The sequence below is a fragment of the Dunckerocampus dactyliophorus genome, chromosome 4, assembly GCF_027744805.1.
Source record: "Dunckerocampus dactyliophorus isolate RoL2022-P2 chromosome 4, RoL_Ddac_1.1, whole genome shotgun sequence".
Taxonomy (NCBI): Eukaryota; Metazoa; Chordata; class Actinopteri; order Syngnathiformes; family Syngnathidae; genus Dunckerocampus; species Dunckerocampus dactyliophorus.
The window spans coordinates 12,496,589-12,523,336 of record NC_072822.1 but is presented as its reverse complement, the minus strand read 5'-3'; the positions used below and the strand labels follow the sequence as shown (position 1 = coordinate 12,523,336).

Below are 26,748 nucleotides of genomic sequence, written 5' to 3'. Positions count from 1 at the left end.
GTCCTTTGAAAAGGAGTCAAAGGAGCAATTTAAAGAGACCTGGAGTGGCGCGTACCACTGCCTGCTCTGGTGTGCGGTGTGTGTGTATCACACTGCTAGACATGTGCATATACACACACCAATAGATGCTTCTGTACCTGTCTTTGCTTTTTGCCTTTTTTATTTATTTCAGCAGGGTGAATTTTTATCTAAATGCAAAGCAGGTGATAGGTGTTCCAGTTTCCTCTAGAAGTAGCTCCCTTGTCTGGGCTCTCTTCCTGATAAGAGTCCTACTTTGCCTGACATAAAAGCGCCCGGTATCATTTCCCCTGCCTCCCCGACAACCCTCAGCTCGCTGCCCTTGCCCTTCCCCGAGCCTCACAAAGCTGCCTCTATTTGCTCCCAATTCAGGGCCCAATTGCAGATAAAGTTACAGCAAATTTGTTTGGGGGAAGAGCTGCTGAGGCCAGTGGTCCCAGGGGCAATAACAGCCTTGTGTTGCAGAGGCCGCGGGGAGAGCTGGCGGCAGCACATGAACACAACCCGACACCGCTTAGCACCACAATGGTCCCGACTTTCCAGGAGGGAGAGGAGGGATGGTTGGCGATAAAAGATGCAGATACGAGGAGGGGAAGACACCAACAGCCAAATATAGCCAAAACAGCCGTAGTCATACCTACAGTACATACAGTACATGCACAGACACCTGCCATCATGCAGGACAGGAGGTGACTGCAGGCCGCTTCAATGAGCCAACACCTCAGGCAAAGCTGCCACAGTGGCTGTTTCACCATCGGGATGGGTGGGAGACAGAAGCGTGGGTGTGAGGGAGAAACGCTGCATGTGAGACTATGTAATCGCTCCCTTACATGCACACACGCGCATACACACACATGCACGTGCACGCTAATCACAGCTGTGCACGTGCGAATGGAAGGGCCAAATTTGGCAAAAGAGGGAGCTCTTTTAACGTTTCCGTGGAATGAACGTGACACTGTAGCATCTTGAATACAACACACATCATTTACCAAACTCTACAAATAAATGAACACACTTCACTTTCCTCCCTCAGGATCACACACACTTAAACGTTTAGGGGGGGCTGTCACTACACCACCTCTGCAAGCAAGAGAGGACAATTTTGAAAAGTTAAGTACAACATCTGTCCAGTAAGACAGCCTGACAGAAACACACACACACACACGTGCCCGTAATCACACACAGCCGTCCACCTTCACAAACGCACCACCTTGGCCAGATGGCCCCCCATAAAAACCCACTTAAAGAGATGAGCGAAGTGATTAAGAGGCCTCTGGAAGTGAGGGAGGAATGGGTGAGTGATGAAGAAATGTGGAGGCAAAGGGAGGAGGAGGGAGGTGTACCTGTATAAAGGAGCGGCCCTAAACACTCTGATGCTTTTAGCTAAGTGCACACTCCTACGCTAACACACTCACAAGTGTGGGAGGGGTAATAGGGAAAGCAAAATGATGCCTGGATTTCAGACTTTCTATAAACTATAAAACATTTTGTCCTTGGCCCAGATACCTGTTTCATTGCCTTCAAATAGTTAGAATTTAAGTGTGCAGAATAAGAAAACACAGTGACTCAGGAGTAAATGAGCTTTATGTATAATTTGTCTTCTAAATGGGGTTTAAAGATGTACAAGGATGCTAGTCGTTCAAGTGACCTTGTTGTCTCCATTCATTTATTTCTCATGCTTCCATTTCAATGTTATGAAGACACGAGGACTTCTCATCTCACTTCTCATCTCACACACACACGCGCGCACACACACACACGTACCCGCAGAGGGGAAATGTTAACTAATCAATATTTTGTCTTTTCTGACCCACGGTAATGACACCATGAGCTTCCTGCACCTCAAACACACACAGGCAGCGGACACACTAAAGTGGGTCAGACAGCCAATAGCTATTGTCTGTAACAAGACAGGTCCACTTGCTGTGTGTGTGTGTGTGTGTGTGTGTGTGTGTGTGTGTGAGAGAGAGAGAGAGAGAAAGAGAGTTAGGACACTAGCGCAGACAGCATTAAATGTCTGCTCTGTCATCTTGAGAGTGGGAAGCCCCATGCGGCCACTCACCGCTATGCAGGAGAATGTCCCTGAGTGGTAGCTCTGCTGTCCAATTACAATTCACCTTTTAATTGCAGATACAGATGAGGTGGTAGCGGCCTAGACAATTCATAGGAGGCTTAGAAACAAGCCTCTATTACTGAGAAATGTGCTAAAGGCTCTGACAGCTTTGTTTTCTACAAAACTGTGTAAAAAGTCACTCCAATCAGCATAGGGGGGCCAACTCTCTATTTCTTATATTGGTGTTCCAATCATTATGACCATATGTTTTATGTCCCACAAGATCTCGTGTCAGAAGATCTCGTGAGATTAAAATGTGACAAGATTTCTCTGTCTCGTGGGTACCAGGCCTGGGATGATAATAAATTAATTAATTAATCATACAATAAATCAAAATGGGCTTGATAATTTTAACCATCTTCAATATATTGCCATGTGCTTGTGTGTCTGTTTTCCTCGTCTCCCCCCTCCAAACAGGCAGGATGAGGGGTTACTCTGTGCATTGCTTTCAGCACCTTGGCACGTTTGTTCCATAGAACAACAGCATGAATGGAGTAAGCCATTTTGTCTGTCATACAGTCTCTTTGTCTCAGTGGGTGGAGGCGGGGCCGGTAGCATACGCACAAAGTGCAGAAGAGTGTCACATAGTAGAGAGGCAGCTTTTATCAAACAAATCTCGTTACATATTGATCTTGCGAGATCTCCTGACACCCCTAGTAAGCACTCATTGCAGCCATGGGTGTTCTAGAATGGTGCTTTGCTAGCAGACCGACATAAAGGTGAGAAAATCTGCATTAATTAGTGTCCAAATAAGTAGTGATAATCAACGAGTTGGCTATTATTGTATCAACTCAACAGCCTGATAAGAATTATGTGATTTATGGTGGCGTTGCATTTAAACATCACATCTACATACCACAAATGCACAGATGCTCCTCTGTGGAGAGTCCCATTCAAAGCAGCTGTTGATGTAGTAACCGGTGTTGATGAGGAACATGATGCAGCGCCTCACTCTGTTAAAGTTGCGCAACAGCAGCTGTAAAGTAGATAGAAAGTATATTTTGAAGAGTAAAAAAATGTCTTTCAGCTCTTATTTTGGAGAGCATAATAAGAAAGGCTCAGTATGTTGGTGAAATAAGAGTTGTTGCCGACTCACAGTGTTTATTCAAGCATGTGCTCGCTGTCACTGTAAGTACAGTAACAACAGTATACAGTGTTCCCTCGCTTCATCGTGGTTGACCTTTCACGGACTTGCTGTTTTGTGGACTTTTTTTGTGCAATTTTACTGCTTTTTTTTTTTTTACAGCGTATGAAGGCTGTTACGGGCCGCGCCTGAAGAAATGCATTGTAGGAAGCTGAGTGTTGTAGTTCTGTTCTGACACAGTTTTCTGTGTCTCTCTCTCTTCCCTCTCTTCTGTCGGCTTTCTGTTGTCGTCGCTAGCAAACTAGCTAACCATGTGAGCTGCTTGCTAACCCCCAATAAACAATAGAGGAAGAAGAAGAAGCTAACCGGCTGTAGGGCACCATTACGGAATAAATGAATAAATGAAGAGGACGAGGAGGAGGAAAATACGACGACAGGAGTAATATGTTTTAACAAGGATACAAAAACGCTGCAGCAAAATGGAACCAGGGCAAAGAGGCCCGGTCAGAGGAGTGAAATATGTGTGAGTCACTTAATAATTTTGTGTGTCCAACCTAGTAGGTTGATCATTAAAATTCAAACAAAATTTGAAATTTTGAGTGTTTAAACAGGAGAGGAATGTGAGGAATGCCTGTCTGAGAAAGGTATGGTGAGGGCTTTTAAAACATATAAAAATTGTACAAAAAGTTGCCTACTTGGCGGATTTCAGTTATTGTGGGCTATGTCGGGAACCTATACCCCGCGATAAAGGAGGGAATACTGTGCAAGAATTAATATGTGGCCAAAAACAAAAAAGTTTCCAAATGCGGTTGTCCCCTGGGTTGTAGTAGACCATTCAGGGAAGAGCCTCATAGCAGCTGAAAACTGCAATCACCCAATCAGGTCAACACCAGGAGAAAACGCTCCCTAAGGAAAAAGTGTCACAGGAAATTCTAGACCATTCTTTTTTTTCTGCTTTGAAAAACAGCACTCTATGTTTGCACATATGTGGATAATGTGGATATACTCTGATCCAATGACACTACAGCACTTATATTGAATCACATGAAAGCAGAGGTGTCCAGACGTTTTCCACCGAGGGCCGCATACAGATAAATTGAAGGGTGCATGGGTCATCCTTTATATGTAAATCAAAAGTAAGCAAACACAACATGTAAAAAAAATGGGCTGTCCTCTAAATGCTTTGGAAGACATGTTAGCATACATGTAATACAGATATCCTCAAAGTTTTATCATCGTTAGATAAATGCTCAACGACTTGTGGACAATTAGTTGCCTGTGCCCCTGCAAAGACATTTTTCAACTAATCTCAAATATTACAGACATGTGCCTGTCCTCGAAAGGTGTGTCACACATTTAACGGTGATTCTGCAAAACTTGAGCCGTGTGTGTGTAATTTTGATGAAATATGACTCAAACTTTGGGGTTTAATAAGAGCGCCACCCTGTGGTGTATTTGTCAGAAAAGTAATAGCACACGCCACACAGTAGGGGTGCATGTTTTGCCAAATGTTCACTTTTTTGTGTAGAGTGGTCCTGCACACAGACAAGTACACATAAAACAAACCCCCTCGAACGTAGTCAGGATCTTCATAAAGTACAAAGTCTTCAGCAGACAGCTTTTGTTTTGTTGTTCTACCTACTAATCAGCAACAACATCGGGGTGTTGCTGGCGCATAGGCCATCCTTCTGAAGTAGCCGGTGACATCATCATTGCACGACGATGACATGGGTCATGCCTACAAGTCAGAGGTGAAATGGAGATTCTGGCACTTGGGGGGAAAGAAGAGTGGGCCAGCTCAACATGAAAGGGAGGAAAGAGTTGAAACAAGGGTGGTATGGGAGATGTTTGTGTGTGTCACTGTGTTGGCTAGTGATGTGTGTCAGTGCATGGAGAAGCACTGACTACTAAGCCCAAACGGTCACTCATATGACATGTGTGATGTGGGCCGGCCCCAGCTATTCAGCCCTTTGTGCTGCTGCCACACTGAGCGGCGTGACAATGAAGTGCAAAGCAGCAGTGGCAAAAAGGGCCATCTATAAGGACGGCCAATCTACTTATGCACCCCAGAGTTGACAGCTTGACATTTCTATTCACCCAGCCGGCGTGGATACGAAGCGGCTGACAGATGAGAGAAGGGAGAGAGGAGGGAAGAAACAAAAATGAAACACTGTTTTCCCTCTTCAATCACCTTGTTTTATCTTGCCCACACAGTTGTTGTGTTTTACGAGATGGCACTCTCCCGGCATGCTGGTTAGCGCTTATGACGCCGGGGAAGAACGGGGCTTACGGAGGTGCATGCGGGTGTAAGGCTCATACCGATTTTCCACTTCAAAATAAATTAAATATATATTTCTTAAATGATTCAACACCCATTTTTAAATGATAAGTATCTGCAACAACTTTAAATAGATGCTCACTTTCAGTAAATAGTGACTTGTACTATTTGTGTTGAGCTATTTAAATTTCATGTTTGTTGCTGTTTCATTGTAAACTAATTTAAATTTGTAAATGTGAGTAAATAAATAAATGAAAAAAAAACTAATAAGTACAGTGCAGCCTTGGTTAGCGCGTTTTTCGGTTAACATAGAACATTTTGTTTGCGTACCTTCTCCGGTTAGCGCACAATATGGCACACGTCTTGTCATGTTATTAATACACTGCGTGAGTCCAACTGTGTTTTAATTGTATTTTTATCACAAATGTCCTGGTTAGCATCCTTAGCTTGCTAACAAAATGGAAACCAGAACTGAAAGTCAGCTATGTCGCCCGTCTATGATGTCATCAGAGGGTGACTCTCACAAATGTTAACACAAATTTTACAATTATAGTTTGACATACATAAAACAATTCTAAAATGCATACAATACGAATGAAAGGGATAAATGAACACTTAACACCTTCCGCTTCAACACCACCTTCTTGTTTTCTCAGGAGTTATTTGAATGAATTCAGTAGTGTTTTCACCTTCTTGATCAAAATGCTGGCACTTGTAACTTTCTTTGGCTCATTTTGAGCTTAACTTATTTTGGGTTATTGGGGTAAGAAATAATTCAATTCAAGAAATAATTCATGGCAAAACAGGAAGGTGGTGTTTGATCTCGCTGCAACATTGTGTCTTTGGGAACAGTCACACCACGCGTGTCTTCAGTGAAGGCAAAAGTAACCTTAAATGTTAATTTATCAGTTTCATTCATCATTTATATGTATTTTTATACATTTCAAAATTGTTTTTCTGCATGTAAAGCTATAATTGTAAAACTAAGAAAATGTGTTTTGTGTTAACATTTTTGGCTCTCTGGAACAGATTTACATTTCTTAAGGGAAAAATGTATTCGGGTTAGCGTCCGTTTCAGTTAGTCAGACCTTCTGGAACAATTTAATGATGCTAACCGAGGTTCCACTGCACATAAAAAATGTAGGCTCCTAGCGAGTGAGTTACCTGTTTGGACACTTTGGGCTCCTCCTCTATGTACTTCTGCTCAATGGGAATCAGAGTCCTGAGACCAGCCTTCACCTGGAGGACGGCGCGAAGACACAATATCGTAAGACAGCAAAGCAAAATATGTACGAATATGAAAAAGGTGACGTGGTCGTCAGCCAGCCGTCTTATGAATGTTTTCATGACTCCACATTTCAACACATGCGTAGTGTGCACCTCCCCATGTTAGAGGTTAGAGCAAGCAGGCGGGTGAGCACTAAGATGGCCGCTATAGGATGCACACACACACACACAGTGACAGTGAATGGAACAAAGGATGCCGAGAGGGAGGCCTTCCATAATTAGACCCAAAATGAGGATGAGGCAGCAATGGATGAGGAATGAGATGCAAGAGAAGGAGGGGGGGGCCAAACCGAATAAAGACAACAGCGGTGAAAAGGATGCAACAGAGAGAGCGAGAGAGGATGGGGGCAAAATATTTATCTAAAAAGCAAAAAAAGACTTACAGTATTAAAAATCACATCTATTTCAAGAAAGATGACCCCTTTTGTTGGCCCTGTCAGCTCCTTGCTTTTCAAGGCGTAGGCTTTGCGTTCTCCATTTTGGATCTGTGGGAGAGGGACATGACAGGCGTCTGTCTGGCAATACCCGACTGAATCGGCTCCCCGGGCCACCTTTGAACCCCAGCTGCCGGCGCTGACAGGGAACCCAAAACAACTGTGGCAACTCTGACAAGTACCTGTTCATTACCCACTGCAGCTCGGCTCTGTCAAACAGAAATTAACTATCCTGGGGAATCACACTATACAGCCCAGCGCCGATATACACGACACACACTTCTGTCACAAGACACACACACATACAGTATATAAATATAATTTTTCAATTACAAAAACGGTGTCATTTTATGTCTCGATCAGTGTAATTTTCATTCTATTCCTTACTTTCTTCTCACCTATCAATCTTTGTTTTTTACTCATCAGTCTTCCTCGGCGTTTTCACCTTATTGCCACCTTTACTTCTCTTTGTGGAATACTAACCACCTCATCTGTGCAGGTGCAAAAATAACCTGCGTTTTTAATTACTTCAACTGTGTTCATTCCTAATGTTTCGCTCAACTTTACTCAAGAGAAATAAATAGGGAAAAAATGCAATTTGACTCACATTCAGTAAAGGAATGGCTACTTTCCCAAGGAAGTCCGCGCTTCTGTCTCGGTCCTCGTCGTAAACCGTGACCTCGAGTACCGAATGAATGTCCTTTACGTTACTGAGTGACAAGCAAAGACAATACCAGTGATCGGCATAGGCATTTTACAAAGCTATAACATCACAGAGGCAAAACTCGTGCAATTTTCCCATGTATTATAATACTTTATATCATATTTGAATATCCTCCAATTGATATAAATTCAAGTAAAGTTTTGTTATATTTGGAAAAAGTAGGCTATCAAGAAGATGAGTGATGTTATGTATAGAAAAAAGTATATGTAGGTGATGTGCAGAAATATTAATTTAACTTGTCCCATCACTGGGAATTCTACCACTTTGGACTCAATAAAAATATCAGGCATATGGGAGATGATGTGGCACGCCCCATCTACAGTATATATACACTGTATCACTATCTCCAGCCCAGCTGAAAGCCATTCAACAAAAATAAAAAAATAGATGCAAATAAATCAAATGCATTCTCTTTGCGTTCTCTACTGTATTATTTTTAATACTGTCATTTTGTTACTTACAAAGTGAAGACCTTATTCCACTCAGGGTTGAGGTTTTTGTAAACAGTGTGTGTCTGCAGCCGATCATTACTCAGCTCCACCACACAGAACGGGTCACTCTTACCTAGAGAGGAAGAAAATAAACACAACAGTGGCTTTAATGAAAAATAACACATCATACTGTACATCTTACTGTACTTAACAACTAATTAACTCTGACATTAACCAAGCACAGCACCCTCTTTTATGACGCACCACTTGTCAGCTGCAGTAGGAACTTATCAGCACTGTAATACTATTGTTCTTTTATTTCTAACCTAAGATGCCACATTTATTAAACCAAAAAATACAAACTGTATGTCAGCAATACAGCCGAAGGAGATTAGATCGAGGACAAATGTGCTCCGGGTGGGACAGGTGACAGCAGTCTAATAGTGTGAAAATAACAGTGCAGTGACAATGAGTTTTTACCCAAACAAACAGAGACATTGATTAGTCTGTTTTTTTTTTTTTTAAAAAAAAAGAAAGAAATACAATTCACACATTGTATCAAACCACTGCTTTTCCTGAAAGACAAACGTGTGTGTGGCCTTTCAATACATAACCCTTAAGAGATCTTTTGTGCCATTCATGTTTTATTTTCAAGCCATTTTGGCTGTGTTGAATGAATACAGGTGAAATTTGACAGATTATATTAATTTCTAAAACATTTTTGAACTGTCACCTGTGCGCCTTAAATGAGCCCAAAATGGCAAAGCCGCGCCATTTGCTCAACAGAAGACATCTTTAGAAAAATATTTTTTAATCCCACAATTTATCTTATGTGAAAATTTCAATTTTTATTAGCTTTGAATTTTTTTCCCAATTTTTCCACTAGATGGCAGTACTTTTTCCCACTCAAAGCATGCAGCAAAAAAAAAAAATAAAAAGACATACATGTTATACTGTATGTAGTATTCTGGCCACTAGGCGTCAGTAATGAGCATGTCCAGCATGACAGAGTGAAAATAAGTTCTCCTCCTATTCGGTGTGGAAGTGGTATGTTTTTATTATTTTGTCTTTCTTCCCCACTCCGTTTAAAATCCTTTTTTTAAGTTTAGAATAAATAAATTGGAGGCTAACTAGTTAGCTCGTGAGCATGCTATGCAGCCGTCTCTTGTGTCCCTGCAGTGAATCCCGTAGCCTGTGCATTAGCAATGCGGTGTAGAGAAAGAATAATAAGCGTTTAAAGGTAACTATAGGAGTGTTATTTCATGTCTACATGGCTCTAATAATGGTAAAACATATTTAGAAAGCCATAAACTTGTTTTCTATGCTCTAACTACAACAATATTTTATTTATTAACATTGACTCTTACTTGGCTGAAATTCACTTATCGCAGTCGGGTCTGGAACCAATTAACTGTGATAAACATGGGACGACTGTAGTCAACATTTTTGATTAGACTCTTACACTTCATTTTTTTATGTTGCAATGTGTGGAAGCGTTTTGTGCTTTTATTTTTTTTAGCTTTAACCACTTTAACATAATAAAATTAGCTAGTGTATGTCGCATAAGACGCAATGAAGTTGGAAATGAGTTCAGTCCCCTCATGGCATTTGCCTGCTTATGTGGATGTGTCACAAGACGGGTGTGTGTGTGTGTGTCTGTGTGTGTGAGACTGTCATTGATTGGTGTGATTTTCTTCACATGTTGTGACAAGGGCAGGACATTTAGTGGGTGTGCAAAGTAAATGTCACAATGATCAATGCGGTGCCGTAGGTGTTGCCTCTCATATCAGTTACTGGGGGTCTTATTGATGTAGCGTGTTTGAAGTGGATATTGACAGCTATGACTCGTACAATAGAAAACAAGATATATTCAAATAGCCAAAGATGGCAGAATGAGGAGCTTATGACTTCATGCATTTACACATTTTGTTAGTATATAAATAGCCGTGCATAAACATGAACAGGAAAATGTATGCCTTGGTCTTACAATAAACTTGAAACATATTTAACAATGATTTTAATAAGACCCAATAAAGAGTACCAACAATAAATACATATAAATAATCCTTAAGCTTCCATGGACCATTATAATGTTGACCACAAAAAAAAATCAAGTCTCATTAAATGTAAATGCCATCAATGGAAAATTACACCATCCCTCCCCCATAAATCTTCTGCTTAATATTACATTTTTAATGGCATGACAGGCTTTGGTGCTGCAGAGAGTCAGTTGTCACTGGTGGTGAACTTTCACCTTATTGGGTGCCACCGCCAGAGGCAGCTGTCTTAACCAATTACACGCTCACATTTGAGCGCCACTCTGCCACCATCCAGGTAAAGCTCCTCCCCCCTCTGGGTCACGTCTCTGTGGTGCCTCCAGAGGGTGTGTAGAGAGGGAGGAGTGGGTGCAAACTCATTTCTGGGTGCCTTGAGATAAGTGCGGCGGATGAATATGGTACTGAAGAGGGAGCGAGTATAATTGCCTCGCAAGTAGCTTAAAGTTAGTGAGGAGTTTGAGGTGCTCATCACAATTAATTATAACTTAAGACTTTAAAATGTAAATGTTGCGTTTTTCACTTTTTAATAGGCTCTGCACTTGATCTCAAAGGTTTGTTATGACACACTACACTCTACAGATTTGTCAACTGCGAAATCAACAATCTTAACAGCTGCAAAAAAAGTAATACACACAAATACACAAATACGACCATACATAATAAGCATAACAAATGAGCATTATGAAATTTGACAGTGCATGTTAAATGGGATATTCAACACTACTTTAAAATTGCTCCCAAATGCGCACTGTAGATGAACTACTGATGCAGCCTGCATGGCAGAACAGCTTCGGACACCCCATACACATACATGCCATTCAAATAATAGAAAGATATCTACTTTTGAAAATATTTTTAAAAATGAAATTAAAATTCAATTGCACATTTGACCTTAGCAACAAAAAATGTCAGCTTCCCAAAAATGACTGTAAAAACATCATATATTATATATATTATTATTATTATTATTATAATTATTATATATATATATATTATTATTATTATATATTATAATATTTTAAAACTACTTTAGCCTGGTCATTAAATAATAGTAATTATATTTGTGGGGTTTCAGTCCTGTTTGCATAACTCCTAACTTTGTTTTATTTTTAAAAAATAATAATATAACACAAAACATTAAAGGTGAAATGCTTTGAATGGGAAAAAGTAGCACCATCTGGTGGACAAATTGAAGGAAACATGGCATTTTCAGTTGGACATTTTTGCTGATAAGCACAAATGTGTTTTTCTTTAGTTTTGCCATATTCTGCTAATTTTAGGAACAGAGATGACAATTCTAAAATGTTTTCGAAATAAACTATATATAATATCAATGTTGCCTATATTCATTCAATGCAGCCAAATGGCACAAAATGTCTCTAGGATCTCTTTAGGGTTCATGTGTAGATCGTCACCATAATTTAATAGGAACATAATTGGAAGCAAACATACATCGGTTGGTAAAAGTCCCACAGTATAGCAGCCACTCCAGGATGAAGACGAGGAAATTGTTGGCTTTTGAGACCTTTTGGGTTTTCGGTAATCCTTCAGGGCCTAAGGAGGTTCTACACCACAAAAGCACTTCATTTTGAGAAAGAGATGGCCGGTGTGAAAAGCAAAAAAGAAAAAGAGAAACAAGGAAAAAGAGAGGAGACAGACAGGCTGGCAGCATGAATGAAGAAGGCTGAGTGAACTATTTTATTCTCTCTCTGACCTCCCCTCTCACTCTCTGCCTGTCCGTCTGTTTGTCTCTCGCCTCGCTCCTGACCCTCTCCTGGTCTGAACGGATAAAATAGGTTGTTCGTGTGGTGAGGGCTCTCATGTGGCGCTTACAAGACTGTTGTTTCTGTCACTGACGCACAGTGCAAATGACAATTGTATAATTTCACGATCTCTGTAAATAGATAACAGAACAAACAATGTGTGGTCGCAACTCGCGTCTCTTAAAGTAGCAAAAATGATAGACTAAATTAAGACAGCAGCATTTGTTATACAGTCATGGAAAAAATGATTACACCACCCGTTTCTTCACATCCTTGTTTATTTTAATTCTCGATACAACTAAAGGTACCTTAGTTTGGACAAATATAACAATGACAACAAAAATAGCACATTAAGTTACATTTTATGGCAGTACAATGCTATAGCTATTCATGTAAGAACTTCAGTGATTTTGGTTATTATCAAGAAAACCATGGAAGTTGCTAGATATCAGCTCTTAAATTAAACTCTTATGAGCTACTGTATATTTGTTATCATCATTATATTTGTCCAAACTAATTTTTGTTGTACCAGGCATTAAAATGGATCAGTAAAGTGAAGAAACAAGGGAGGTTTAATCATTTTTCCCACGACTGTATGCAAAAGCAAACCACACTCATATGGAATGAAAGATGTGCATGCCAAATAACCTGTGACACCTCTGTAAAAAGAATCCCATTTGCCTTTATTCTTGTTCTTAAAAGCGAGCAAATGATGTTGTGTTGGGAAAAAGTCCAAGGTAAAAACAGCAGAGGCAGAATAAAAAAAAAAAAAAACACGGACAACTATAGACAAAGCAGGACTTGACAGTCTTAGTTATTTTTTGGTGAGCAATGAAGCACAGAATGAATGATGAGTTCTGAAACAAGGTCATGGAGTAAATTTCGGCTGCGAGTGAAATACAAGAGCCATTAGCCCTGCTCTCACGCTGCCCCGGTCTCAATAACCCAAATCAAGCAGTTCTACTTTGTATTGGCTAACACGAACTGTGTCTGCTTCAGATGGAGAAAAACACTCACACACACACACACACACACACACACACACACACTTTCTCTGCTCTCAACTAGATAATGCAGAGTGAAAAAGTAGGCCTGTCCACTGCAGACCTAATTAAAAGTAAGAATTAATGGAGAATTCGGCGGGAGCGAGTAGAGAAAGAGCAGGGGGATGGCAGGGGAGGGGAGGGGAGATATTTGTTGGTTCAAATGCACGCTTTTTCTCTATTATTCAAATGAGCACCCTGCATGCTTTTCCACCCCCCAAAAAACACTGAGACAAATTTAGCGTCCAGCACGGAGCAGGCACAAGCTCTCTCGCTGAGCATTCTCTCAGACCACAAATCCTTCACACCAAAATGACACACGGACTACCTCCAGCTGCATTTATAGTTGGGTGCAATGTGCCACAATGTTCCGTGTCAGCATGAACAAACATAACAAATCGCATGTTGAAATGACTTTAATTCTGATATTCCTTCCTTCATTTTCTATTCCTTGTTTGTGAGGTGATCAACGTGAGATGGAGCCTGTCCCAGCAGATTTTGGGCAAGAAGTAGAGTACAACCCGGACTGCTTGCCAGTCTATCACAGGGCACATAAAGACAAACTCACATTCACAGGAGGAAACGCCACCATGCTGCCCCATCATTCTAATAGAAAATCTATCCATCCATTCATTTTCTATGCCGCTTAAATCATACAGTCTAAATATAACATACCAGAATATATATGCATGTACCTACAGTGAATGGAATTACAGAGAAATTCCGAAAGGAAGTAACATTTTAAGACAATGCGAGGTTACTCTCATTTTGCAGCTATAACAGATTCCAGCCTTTTGGGTAGACTTTCTATACGACTCAGAAACATGACTGTGGGATTTTTTCGGTGAGGTCAGAGGTCACTGATGTTGAACAAGAGGGCCTGGTTCCCAATTTCTGTTCCTGTTCAGTTCCAATTTGTGCGGTTGTGGTTAGGGTTCTTAAGATCTTCCAACCATCCGTACATTTTTTATACTGTTTGTCCTCATTAGGGTTGCAGCTGAGCAGCAGCTTTTCCCAGCTGACTTTGGGCAAGAGGGTGGGTACACGATTTAACAAAATTACCCCAAGATGCATATAACTTGGTGCGTACAGTAATGCACGGACAGAAAATCTCCATCCACCTCAAAAAGCAGAAGTAATGAATGAAAATATAGACAAATACTATCTGAGATTGCATAAACTCAAGGGAAGTTATTAGTCCCATTGTTTAGAGGTGACACTGTCGTCTTACCCGTGACATCTGCTGCCATCAGTCCCTCAGCCCGGATGACTTTTACCTGCACCACACCAACGTCTTTCAGGTTGTGCAATGACCTCCACAGGCTCTGAAAAGGCATAGGGACAGGGGTGAAATGTCAAAGAGCCTGGCAAATTACCATTTAAGAGAAAGATGGGTCAATAGCCTGACATTTCATTAAGAGAGGAAAAGGGTAGGAAATGTCCTTTAACAGCCCTTATTTGAAAATATAGAGCTGGCATTTATAGCCAGGTCCAACAGAGGAAAAATGAGCAGAGCAGCTGTGTGAGTTCTTTGATACATTTTTCAGACTACTATACTGTTCAGACTAAAATACAACTCAATGTACTTCGATATGCTATGGAGGAATACACAGAATGATAACACACATGCATATAGATCTGGCCTATTCAACTGGCCACCCACGGGCCAAATCTGGTTCGTGACAGACATTAGACCAGCCCATCACTTTAGTTCAAAACCTGGGAGCAACTATGATTTTAGCAGCACATGTCTGAAAACAGCAGAACGCCGCTGTCATATCATGGATCGCCTTAATCAGTTTAATGCTTTGATGTTGGAATGGTCTGAATCGGTTGAGAAATATGACAGTAGTAGCAGGTAATTCGTTTTAGGGAAAAAGGTGAATTTGGGAAAAATTTTCAATTTTGGATTTTGGATCACCCCCAAATTGAGTTCTTCCATAACCCATTTCCGACAATTCCTGAAAATTTCATCCAAACCCATTCTGAACTTTTGGACTTATTTTGAACAAAAACAGACAAACAGACAGATAAACGCCGGCAAAAAACATAACCTCTGCGCTTGCACGTTGCCCTGTGCTTGGCGGAGGCAATTAGCGTCTTTAAATGTTTCTTTTGCATGCCAGATTTGTTTATTTTAGTTCACTTACCCATTTTTGTGCTTTACAATGCTTAATTTAGGCAAAAAAATATAACATTTGCTTAAATATGCATATACACATATTTTTTTTACTAATAATGGGCCGTATCAACCACAAAACTGCATGTTTATTAACTAATATATTAGAATGAAGCCGTGAAATTCAAAACACGATGTGGCGACGGACGACTGAATATGTACATATGCTAAAAGGTGTAAAAACTACAGTACATAGTGAAACTGAAGTATATCAAATAAAAGTCAACCAAAGTCAATTCCAAACACAGGCATGCAGGAGATAAAATGCACAATTTATGAAAAAACATATATATATATATATATGTAGCTATAGATGTACTTATCAGGCCCATTGTCTTTGGCCTGTGGCTGTGTAGTTATTCTCCCCCATAGGCTGACACGCCAACTAGAGACTGAGGCAGCTACACTAATAATACAATAGAGACATTCAAGTGAGAACACACATTCTGCGAGGCGTGAATGGCAAGGTTATGATAGTTACATATACAAATACCCGGCTTCAGACTAGCGTTCCACTCTGGTTTAATGCCACACACACATACACACTCCAGAAGAGAACAAAAACACATACTAACACTCTCTCAAGTGAAGACGCTGCTGCAAAGCATGTAGAGTTAAGGGGACACTCACACATGCAATGCAAACTCTCTCCTGATAGCTTTTCATTATAACCTGTGCCAAGCACAAAGCGCAAGCGCAGTGTAGAGTGTAGAGTGTGTGTTTTTGCCAGCGTTTATCTGTTTGTTTGTGTTTAAAATAACTTGAAAAGTTCTGAATGGATTTGGATGATATTCTCAGGAATTGTCGAAAATGGAACATGGAAGAACTGATTAGATTTTGGGGGTGATCCAGATCACCGTCTGGATCCAGGAATTTTTTAAAGGATTCTTTAACACTGCGAGATAAGACCATTTTTGGCATTTGTGCATATAACTCCACAAAAAATGGTCAGAGCACTGGAAAAGAAAATACAGAACAAGTTTCCAACAGGTTCTTCAAAATATCAAAGACTGATCCAAAAATGTAGTATTCTTATGTTGACGTGAATCACAACAGGGAGGGAACTATGGCGCTTGGCGAAGGTCTGCGCTCACCAAGTGCTTCTCTAGTTTCAGAGTGCAATGCTACGCTTTTATGCACAAGGGCATTACTAACGACAAATTAAAACATCAGTTTGAATTCTGACTTCTATAAAAAGATCATTTGAGGCTGTTTTCATCAGAAGGCCTCATCAGCAAATAGTCGGCTTCTACAGTGCAGCAGGAACACTGGAGGAGAAAAGGGCTAGTGTATAGTTACAAGACATAGAGTATAACAATTGAACACACAAACACAGGTTGATTCTACATCCTAGAAAAATCATTTGGGTGTTTCTTCAAATCCAGGGTTTTAATCCACAAGTAAAAGCCCTATCAGCCAGAAATACACACACACATAAACACGAACAAGTTGCTTTCGTTCACGCCCAAACTCATCTACATTGAGGCCCAATTGAGTAGCATCAGCGTGTCTTAAAAGCAAGAGTGGCAATGTACTTCACTTCAATTTATTTCTCTCTCTGGCAATAACCCCGTCCATCCCCACAGGAGTAATTATAATTTAAATCTCAGAGTCAGACCAGGCTACAGACTTAATTCATTATTACCAACTCTGTCAGACTCTGCCTGTTTCCAGCGATATCATTGTCCAAAAGCTCTGTAAAAGAGATGAGAGGGGAGCGCATGTGAGGGGGAAAAAGGACTGTGTAAAAGAGAGAAACAGACACACAGAGAAGAAAAAGCGAGGGGGCAACTCTCAATGATTTCTGTGAAGATACAGAGGCTTGTTGTGAAAATAGCCAAGAAGAGAAGAGTCACGCAGAGGGCACGACAGAGGCAAACTCAAGGCCAACAAGTCAGTGTGAGATAAGGAGAACATGTTATGATGATGACCCCCTCCATATGTATTGGGACAGTGCTAGCAAGAGTAGACATACACCTCTGAATCATCGGTTTGGATAGGCCCCTTGTGTAGTTCTCCTTCAATTGTAATTGTTCACACGACCAAAACATTTTGCACAGTTTATGTTTCCACCTTTGTGGGATCAGGGAACCTCATCAAAATGACGTCATAAAAACTCAGAACGCCAAAAAAGCAACAGTTTGAGCACCTCTTCTCTTAAAAGTGGAGAAAACAAGTGAAAGATTTTCCTCACGTTTGGTGATCATAAACATGCGCTAGGGACACATATTACTGTTATAACATTATTAAAAAGTCAACTTTGCATAACAGGGGACCATTAAGCCTTTCTCAAAATAAAGCTCTGAACCAAACTTGTTTTGCCATTGTACCAAAAGTGACTCGGCATCTACATATTTTTTAATAACATCAAATGTTATAGGGAGTAAACAAGACAATGAGACAAAATTACTTCTCCTATGTGAGGATGCAGATGTATTTTTAGCCTACAAGCCATGCTGCAAAACATACCCCTTCTTCACACCATAAGGACACCCTGCAGGGACATTTTGGGTTCGACCATGATTAACGATTTGTGCATAACAACAAACTCATCCTCCACTAAGAGTTTTATCCCAATCAGTAAAATAGTTGCGAGAGATGGACAGAATGTAGACAAAGAGAAGTACTAGTCCAGATGAGGGGAACCGCCGTTTCCTAATTTGCATGCCCGTGGGATGATGATTTTTGAGGCAATGAGAAACCTCGAGGAACCGAGAAGGAGCAAAGCGATAAATGCAAGGAAAGAGTCCGATTTCATGAGACAAACCTTCACCCTGTGTGTGGGTGACACACACAGTCACGCCTTCCTCCCGTTTCTGTCTCACAGCACGCAAATGTGGAAATGAATCACAGACGCCATATAGCCTTATGTATCACTGCCATCTTTGAATCATGTCGTCGTACCAGAGTACCAAACAAAAGAGAAATCTATCTCCATCACTCGTTTGCTTCACTTTTTAGGGAAGAGGAACTCAAACTGTTGCTTATGAAGTTCCAAGGTTTTCATGATGTGCAGAAAAGCCAGATGAGCCCACCCAGTGTATAAAAAAGAGAGAACAACAGCTTGCTTTCATCCCTGTGGTTGTACTGTGCACTGAAAGAGGCATTGCAAGAGAGGGAGAGACAGGCTTATTGGGAGGAGGAAGCATCAATAATTAAACCACGACGCTGCTTAGTTATCACTGTCCATTTCATAGGAGCAGATCCTTTCACATGTTCAAGAACAGCATGTTTATCCTCGGAGATTAGGCTTAGACCAAGCATGCGGCCAATGTTGGTCAGCATTTCTCCACTTTCTGAGCATTTTCCGATGTCTAATTTCACTTCACTTTTCATTTTCACTTTATTTCTCTTTGACACACTGAAATCAGAAGAGTCCGCCCCACGCTTGGGAGAAATAATGGAGGTTAAAGTTATAGAGTTAATGAAAAAGAACAAAAGTGACATACTTCCTCAGTGTAGCGACACGCAACTATGCATTACGCCGCCTACCTATTTCTCTGCCGCATGCACGTAACCAGTTCTCTTTTTGTTTTTGTTCATTAGTAATGATTTACGGGAGTGTGTTGTAAGCACAAAACGCTCTAAAAAGAGGACTGCCTGTATATGCAAAAAGTGGACAAAGTGCACAACAGCACAGGTGTGGACAAATACAGCTCATTAGCATTAAAGCGACACACACACAAAAATGGTGTGCCCCCAGTAGGGCTTACTAAGGCCACTGTCTAAATTCCAGCATTAAGTCCAGATTTAGACAAACACAGTTTCAATACACCAATACTACCTTTAACAAACATGTTGATGAACTACAACAGTATCTGTGCAATCCTATGAGGTCCAATACATGAACTGTATTAACAATGTTTGACTTTAACTTTAACTTTAACTTTCACACTCATCTTTGTTTAGTACGGTCCAGCCAATAAAGATTCCATGTCTTGTTCCAGTGTTTAGATTTGGAACTTATTTTGTTATGAAACAACCTTAACTAAGTAATAGTATGGAGGAGAGGCCTGGTGATGAGTTTTTACTAATTTTCCAAGTTATCTGTGTCTTTTTAATAGTCCTTTGCTTATTACCTGACTGCCTGTCCTGTTTGTGTCCTTTATTCTAACCTCTGTATGTGTGCGTGTGTGCACATGCAGAGGTGCCACCACTTCAGCAGAGGTCACCGCGTCCTCCTCCTCTCATCCGCCCTTCTTATGGCCACCCCAGGCCTATTAAGAGCCATTAGTGTGTGTGCTCCTTTGCCATCATAAGACATAAATCTCTTCCTCTCCTGTTCGCGCTGTCTCCCTCCACGTCTGGGAAGCAGTAATTAGTGATGAAGGAAAGGTTACAGTGAGCAATAGCACATCTAAGGCAATTGTCACTAAGTGAGTGTATTGCACCCTGTTACATATACAGTACAGTAGCTACTGTATGCTGCTTGTTGCATTTAGAGTGGTTTGTGGTTGAAATTTATGTGTACTTACACAAACACATATTGTACATGTGTGTAAGTGCATGCAATATGCGATATACAATCATAGGCCACTTCAGTAGGTACGCCTCTGCAGTGTCATGAAAGCCGGTACTAATAATAAAGCCCTGTAATAAAAATTGAGGCTTATTCAGGCTTTGTTTAAAAGACAATGTGTTCATTAAGGTAGCTGTACTTATGCTAGTACTTATGCATGTATGGCGACACGCACCTGAGTAGCACCATCCAGAGTTGTGGACTTGGACTCCAGTCAGACTGGAGTCACAATTTTGATGGCTTTGGACTCGACTTGACAAAATCATCACACGCTTGCAAACTCAACTTGGGCTTGGACCTCTCTGACTTAGGACGTGAATCGGACTTTAGTCTTTTGACTTGAAAGTACTTGAGGTTTTCAGGAAATGTCTTGAGGTTAATGTGTCCCCATCCAAACTATTCACCAAACGTGATTGTTATTATGTAATTTCCAGTAAGACAACATACTTTCCTTTTGACTCCGCCTCACTGAATGCATCTATTAATGTCCAATCACATTTGAGGCCAAACAACAAATGTGTAGATTATATTTCTGTGCACTGACTAAATCCTCAGCACTCATACAATGCATTCATTCTATTTGTCAAAATTAATCAACTGTTACATTGTTAAAATAGCATTTTATTCGGGAGACACTAAACAGTGCTTCTGACTTGTAAGGACTAAAACATTACAAGACTATGACTTAGGACATTACTCGGCCTGTCCTGTCTAGACCTGAGACTTGACTTGGGCTTCCTCATCTGTACTTGAGACCTGACTCAAGACTTGAGATTAAAAACTTGAGACTTACTTGAGACTTGCAAAGCACTGACTTGCTCCCACCTGAGTAGCACCATCACAATGCAGGTAAAAAATATGTCAGTGCATTTACCATAGTTGTAAATGTGTATTTTATCTGAAAAAAATAACATATACAGCAGTTGTAAATGTGTATTTTATCCAAAAAAAGACACATACAGAGCAGATTAGTCGTTTTTAAGCTGCATTTTTCTATATTAGTCGTGGTACTTATCAGCGCTCTTCATAAGGGACATCTTTATTAAATTCTACAACTAAAAGCTGCTACTCTGGGGAAAAGGAATAGTATGCTAATAGATGGAGACCATTCAAGTCTTCATTCGATCATATAACGGGAAGGCCATACTGGAGACAGACAAAGAGCAGATGATGCTGAGTGAGGCATAGTGGGACAGTGAGTGCGGAAAAGACGAGTAGGTAGGAAAAAAAAGTAGGCACAGTAAGGAAGGAAAACATGTAGCCTCAGCCAAGCAGAAAAACGGGGTCTGGACAAGTTGTGAGAAAGGTGAAATAGCTTTTTCTTTTCATTTTACACCTCACCCTTTACCTCTCGCCCCTTATTACACACACACACAAACACACTCCACAGCCCTGTTTTCTGTGTGCAGAGGGGCAATGCGTTCATTTCACAGTCAAAGAGCGCCCCCCTCTGATCATAACAGTTGCTGCAGCATGAAGGAGTGTGGCTGACTTCCTGTGACCAAGCAATATGGCAAAGACTAAAGTGTCAATCAAAACTCTGCATTATTGTCGTTATGAAGGCAACGTATTTGATACAACTTGGATCTCATTAGATTGAGCAGGTGCACCTGATAAAATGTGGGAAAGGTAAATTCTCGTTATGCCCACGCAACATACAGTCACATATAAAACGATGTAGGAACAAAAAACGGCAACAGCGTGTGTGCATGTGCGTGTATATGTCTTTTATGTGGCCAGGCTAAGACAAAGGCAAAGTGAAAGCATTGTGTTGACTGGAGGCCCACTGCAGCAGATGGAGCCCCCGGGTCACTCTCTTTTAATTCGGTGGCAACTTAACAAGCCCCGAGCTGAGCAGAACTCGCACTTACTGTATCATGAACACAAACAAATATCTAAGATACAGATGTAAATGCATATACACAATACTTGGGAGTCATATGACCATGCATCTTTGGCGCCTTGTACTGTGTATATTCACTCAATGATAATTTAGAAACAGTAAGGCTGTAATATCAACTCACATATCTCTGCTTGATCTGGTGTCGCTCATGCGGGTCATCCAACACATTGACTGACAGGTCTGAGATGGAGACGGCGGCAGAAGCGGTGAGCGCAACGAGCATCACCAGCACTCCTTCACCTTCCTCCAGCGGCAGCTCCAGCTTGTGTGTGTGTTCTTTACTTAGAAGGGACAGGTCGATTGTACACCTGAAGCACAAACGTACAAACCTGGCTGAAACAAAGAGCGATATTTGAGGAAGACACAAACACCAACGATTATAATGATACTGTAGTGATAGTAAAAAACTGTGACTCCAGAAACGTAAACCAAAAATCTCATCAAAAGGCCCTCATATACGTATTATATACTACACTTCAGAATAGAACAATCAATAACCTGACAAAATACACAGACAAAGTGCAAGTGTGTATGACAAAATCATCATTATAAGCCTGCATCTGAGAGGTCTCCAGATTATATAAGGATAAATTACAGTGTTTGAAACAACAGGTACAAAGGAAACACTTCCGTTTACTTTAAGGTACATGACCTGACGGCAGTATAGTAACAGCATTTACCTTCCCATGAAGTCATCTTTCTTGCCAGCATCTTTGTCCCAGACTGTAATGTCCACATAGCCTCCCTGCTCCTCATACATGTGGAAGTCAAACTGTTCTCGCCATTGAGGATTCAGTGTTTTGGGAATCACCTGAGTCCACAACAAAATACAAAACAATAAAAACGTTGCATTTGTCTGTCCTTCTTTGCCTATTAGAAAATTACCATTTGTTAGTAAATAATTGTCTTATTACTCCATATATGAACAGACAATAATAAAAAGTTACATCTATGATCATAGGGTCAAATGCACATAAAAGACAAAATTAATATACCATAATTTTCAAATTGCAGGAGGTCAATACTCAGTATACAGTATACAGTCACTCACTCACGGGGTCAACTTACGAAGAGCGCTAAACTCACCACATAGCAATTTAACACTCAAAAGGTACCTAGGAAATACACAGTACAAGTACCAATACAAGTTTAAAATGAAAAAAACAACATAATGCATAATGCATTTCATCTGAGCAAAGCATTTCATTGGAGGACAAGCAGCATAGAAAAAGGATGGATGGATGGCACTGCAATGCTGCCTCTGTCCACCAGAGGGAGCCAGAGGAGCCCAGAAGGAGGCTGACATCACTGCAGTTCCCCGGCAGGCACCAATTAATGCTTTGCATGGATGCAGTGCATTATGGGAAAATGTTAAAATCGTTTTTTTTTTTATTTTAAACTCATATTGGTACTTGCATTGTATATTTAGTACGTACTTTTGAGTGTGAAGTTGCTGTGTGATGACTTTAGTATTATTTGTAAGATGACCCCTTGTGTCAGACTGTTATTTTGAGTAATGACCTCTCGCAATTTCCAATGGGTTGACAAGCTCGTTGTGAGTTCACTGACAGCTCATGATTGGCTCCTGACAAAGAAAGAGCTACCATTTCCTCACTGACTCCCGAGGGGCACAGTATTTAAACGATTAGTAGTACTTCTGAAGTAAAGGAGATGTCTCGAGATTACAATTTAGCCATAAATTAGCCGCACCGCTGTATAAGCCGCAGGGTTGAAAGTTTAAGAACAAAGTAGTGGCTTAAACACCGGAATTTATGGTACAGTAGTTATTGAATAGCAATGTGTTTACCTTGCTTTTGTATTTTTGGTGCCCCATCCTAAATTTGACATAAGGGTCACTTCGGCCGTTGGCATCCATTGGCTGCAGACTGCGACCTTCAATTAGGCTGATGCTGACGATGCCCCGCCACAGCTGAGCTTTTCTGTGTACATCTGACAGGCGCATACTCTGACACTGTAGTGGATAAACAGACATTCACACAACCATTTAGCCTCATACAAACAAAATAGGCACAGACACACATGCACGTATGCGCATCCAAACAGATACATGGACATGTATTAACTCCAAGACTGAAGACGTCTTATTGACAGGACAACCATACCTTGTAATGCAGAACAAAAAAACATATGAAATCACTTAAACAATGCAATGAATTTACAATGGAATGCATAAACAAAAATTACCCCTTGAGTTTGGAGTTGCTGTAGTTGTATTATTATTTATTTATTTTTCAATTTTGGCTTTTCCCTCACAGGGGTCGCCAAAGTGAATCAATTACATAAATGGTTTTTGCTTCGTTTTTACACCGTACTCCCTTTCATGAGCAACACTGGCCGGGAATCGAACCCATGCCCTTTTTTTATTATTATTATTATTTTTCCCTTTCTTTCTTCACTGGTATCTATTTATTGTTACACATTCTGTTTACCAAACTATCAGTAATTGCTGGATTAAATCAACTCTGCTTCTTCCTATTCCTTTTTTGTACATGTTGAATTGTGCAAGTGTAAACATGTGATGTTCCTAAATGTAACATGTTCAGCATGGTCAAAAAAATACATGACAATTACATAAATAATCTGAATTCACTGTAGGGGATAATGTTAATACATTAATCTATTTGAAATAGTGGAAAATGGTTTAATGGTCTAATCCATGTCAGCTTCCATAGGCAGTGCAACTAATATAATAATAATAATCTTAATTTAGCAGTCCATCTTCCAAAGTGCCTGCACAACCTATTTAAGTCTGTTTTCTCACCACTTACAGGCCTATTTAACCTCTCTTTGAATCATAATATCCTTCACCACAACAAATTTCATCCTCCCCAGTTTTTTCTCTCCCTTTCTCTGCCTTCTTGCTTGTTAGGGCGAATTTATTAGCATAGCTTTTGTTTTGCAGATGAATTTCATTAAACTCCGAACAAACCCTGCCTCACAAGCACAGCCCTTTGATCTGGAGACGGAGCCTCTTAATTTCCATTCTCCAGACACTAAACACTAGGAATGGATCCTCGCAATTCAGCTAACCTCCCATGCAGCCACTTCTGCCAATTTCTACAGTTGAGTTCATGCAATATGAGGCCGATTTGAGGTCGCTGTTGTCTTGTAATCTAGTTGTTACTTTGTTTTATTACTGCACATTTCTGATTGTAGAGGAAAAAAATGGGCTATTTGCTATTTGGTGCCAGAGCACAGCAGGGCAGAGATCATGCACATAAATATTAAGAGGCTCTAAATAATTATAATAATAATAACAAGATGCTATTGTAAACCCTTTGGAAGAAGAAAAAAAAAGTTTGAAGTGCCAGAAAAATAATTTGCCGAGTGGTAAATAAAGATAGAGACCTGGATTTAATGTGCCTCTGACTCATGATTATTAGCCCAAACTACTTCTTGAATAGATTGCATCTTCTAATGCTGGTTCACCGCTTCATTAAAAAAGCAGAGTTTGTGTAAAAATAAAACTGTGCACCGTGTGCAGCCAAGCAACACTGCAGGGAGGGAGTCAAGAGCAGTGCTGGGGAGGGGTAGCTGGGTAGCTGGTAGCTAGTTAGTTCATGTTTTGAGCGTATTCCCGAATTGCAGGCAGAGCGCATATTCCGAGGCTTCAAAGGCACAAGACAGCAGGACGTCTGCCCGGCTTTAACCAGGCACAATGCAAATGTGTATCTGTGTCTCTAAAATGTAGACAGGGACTACCAACAACTGCTGTTAGAATTCCTTAAGTCGTCAAGTGAATTAGTTAGATTTTTTAATTAATAAAAAGTATGATATGTACATTATATGAACACATGTATTCAGGCAGATTTCTTAGCGACCAATCAATCAGGTTGATATACCGTAAATGTTCCAACTAACACCTCTATTCAATTAAGTGTCCGAAAGGTGCATGGTATACTGTACGAAAGCAACTAACCGCAGCTGTCTCTAATTAGTACTGGGACAAAAAATATTACCATTGACAGCTGTGACTGTAGCCAAAGTTCTGATTTGTATGTTTGAATTAACGCCACTAAATGGCAGTAGCTGCATTTGAAGTATCGTGAGTGATAACTTGATCTAGCTTTGCATGTGCTGTAAAATGCTGGTTGCGCTCCTCAGCTGTTGGTGTAAAACTCGTGTGTTACACTTGCACTTACACTGTATTAATGCTGGCTTAGCGGTTTGCGCCAGTATTCAAACACTGGTTCTGTTGCTGCTGTGTTGAATGATAAAAAAATCTAAAGTATGTAATGGAAATAACAGCTTCTCTCAAATTGTTTCCTCCTTCCAATTAATGCAACGTCCTCTTTTCGGTTTAGGTAAATAAAGGCCCAGAAGAGGAGTACAGCATTTACGTTTGTGTAATCATTTTGGGGAAGGCCCTTTTGTGCTCCGGCATGATTTTGTCCCAGTGCACAAAGTAAGGTCTGGTTGAGTGATTCTGGTGTGAAAGAACTTTAGAGCACTGACCACAACCCCATCAAACACATTCGGGATGAACTATTGCGAGCCAGGTCTTTTAAATGAAATGAAATGACATTAAAATGTCTTTTTTTTCTAATACTTTCCTTGATTTGACACATAATACGGGTGTGTAATAATCCAGTTACTGTACGCTCCCAAAAAACAAACTCTTCATGCATTAGCCAGTGTGGCGAAGCACAAGGAAGCGCATGCTGCTTTCCATTCACCGTGACAGCTTACAACAGCCAAAAGAAAGAAGACAGAAGAAAATCATCCTGCATGCTTATTAACAAGCTGATTTGCCATATAAGATTGCATTCAGACCCCCAGAAAGCAAATCAACTGCTTTACTTTTTTCACACGGCAACTGCAATACACTATTATGTCATGATGAATGATTGTGTCATTTTTTGGTCTTCAGTTCAGCAGTTTTTTTACCACCTCA

The 26,748-nt window shown here is 40.5% G+C and overlaps 1 protein-coding gene across 6 annotated transcripts in view; it reads right to left on the bottom strand.

The window, feature by feature from the left end:
- mctp1a (multiple C2 domains, transmembrane 1a) overlaps positions 1-26,748 on the bottom strand; it is a 133,163-nt gene that overhangs the window by 41,466 nt on the left and 64,949 nt on the right. For 5 of the 6 annotated variants that reach the window (XM_054774999.1, XM_054774995.1, XM_054775000.1 and 2 more), the window contains 9 exons: positions 23,641-23,805; positions 22,514-22,644; positions 21,955-22,141; positions 14,464-14,557; positions 8,400-8,502; positions 7,822-7,924; positions 7,164-7,265; positions 6,658-6,732; positions 2,988-3,107 (listed from right to left, as the gene is read on the bottom strand). In XM_054774999.1, the coding sequence (XP_054630974.1) occupies positions 2,988-3,107; positions 6,658-6,732; positions 7,164-7,265; positions 7,822-7,924; positions 8,400-8,502; positions 14,464-14,557; positions 21,955-22,141; positions 22,514-22,644; positions 23,641-23,805 (1,080 nt within the window). Of the gene's footprint in view, positions 1-2,987; positions 3,108-6,657; positions 6,733-7,163; positions 7,266-7,821; positions 7,925-8,399; positions 8,503-14,463; positions 14,558-21,954; positions 22,163-22,513; positions 22,645-23,640; positions 23,806-26,748 lie in introns of all 6 variants that reach the window. The other variant, XM_054774996.1, reaches the window with a different exon arrangement.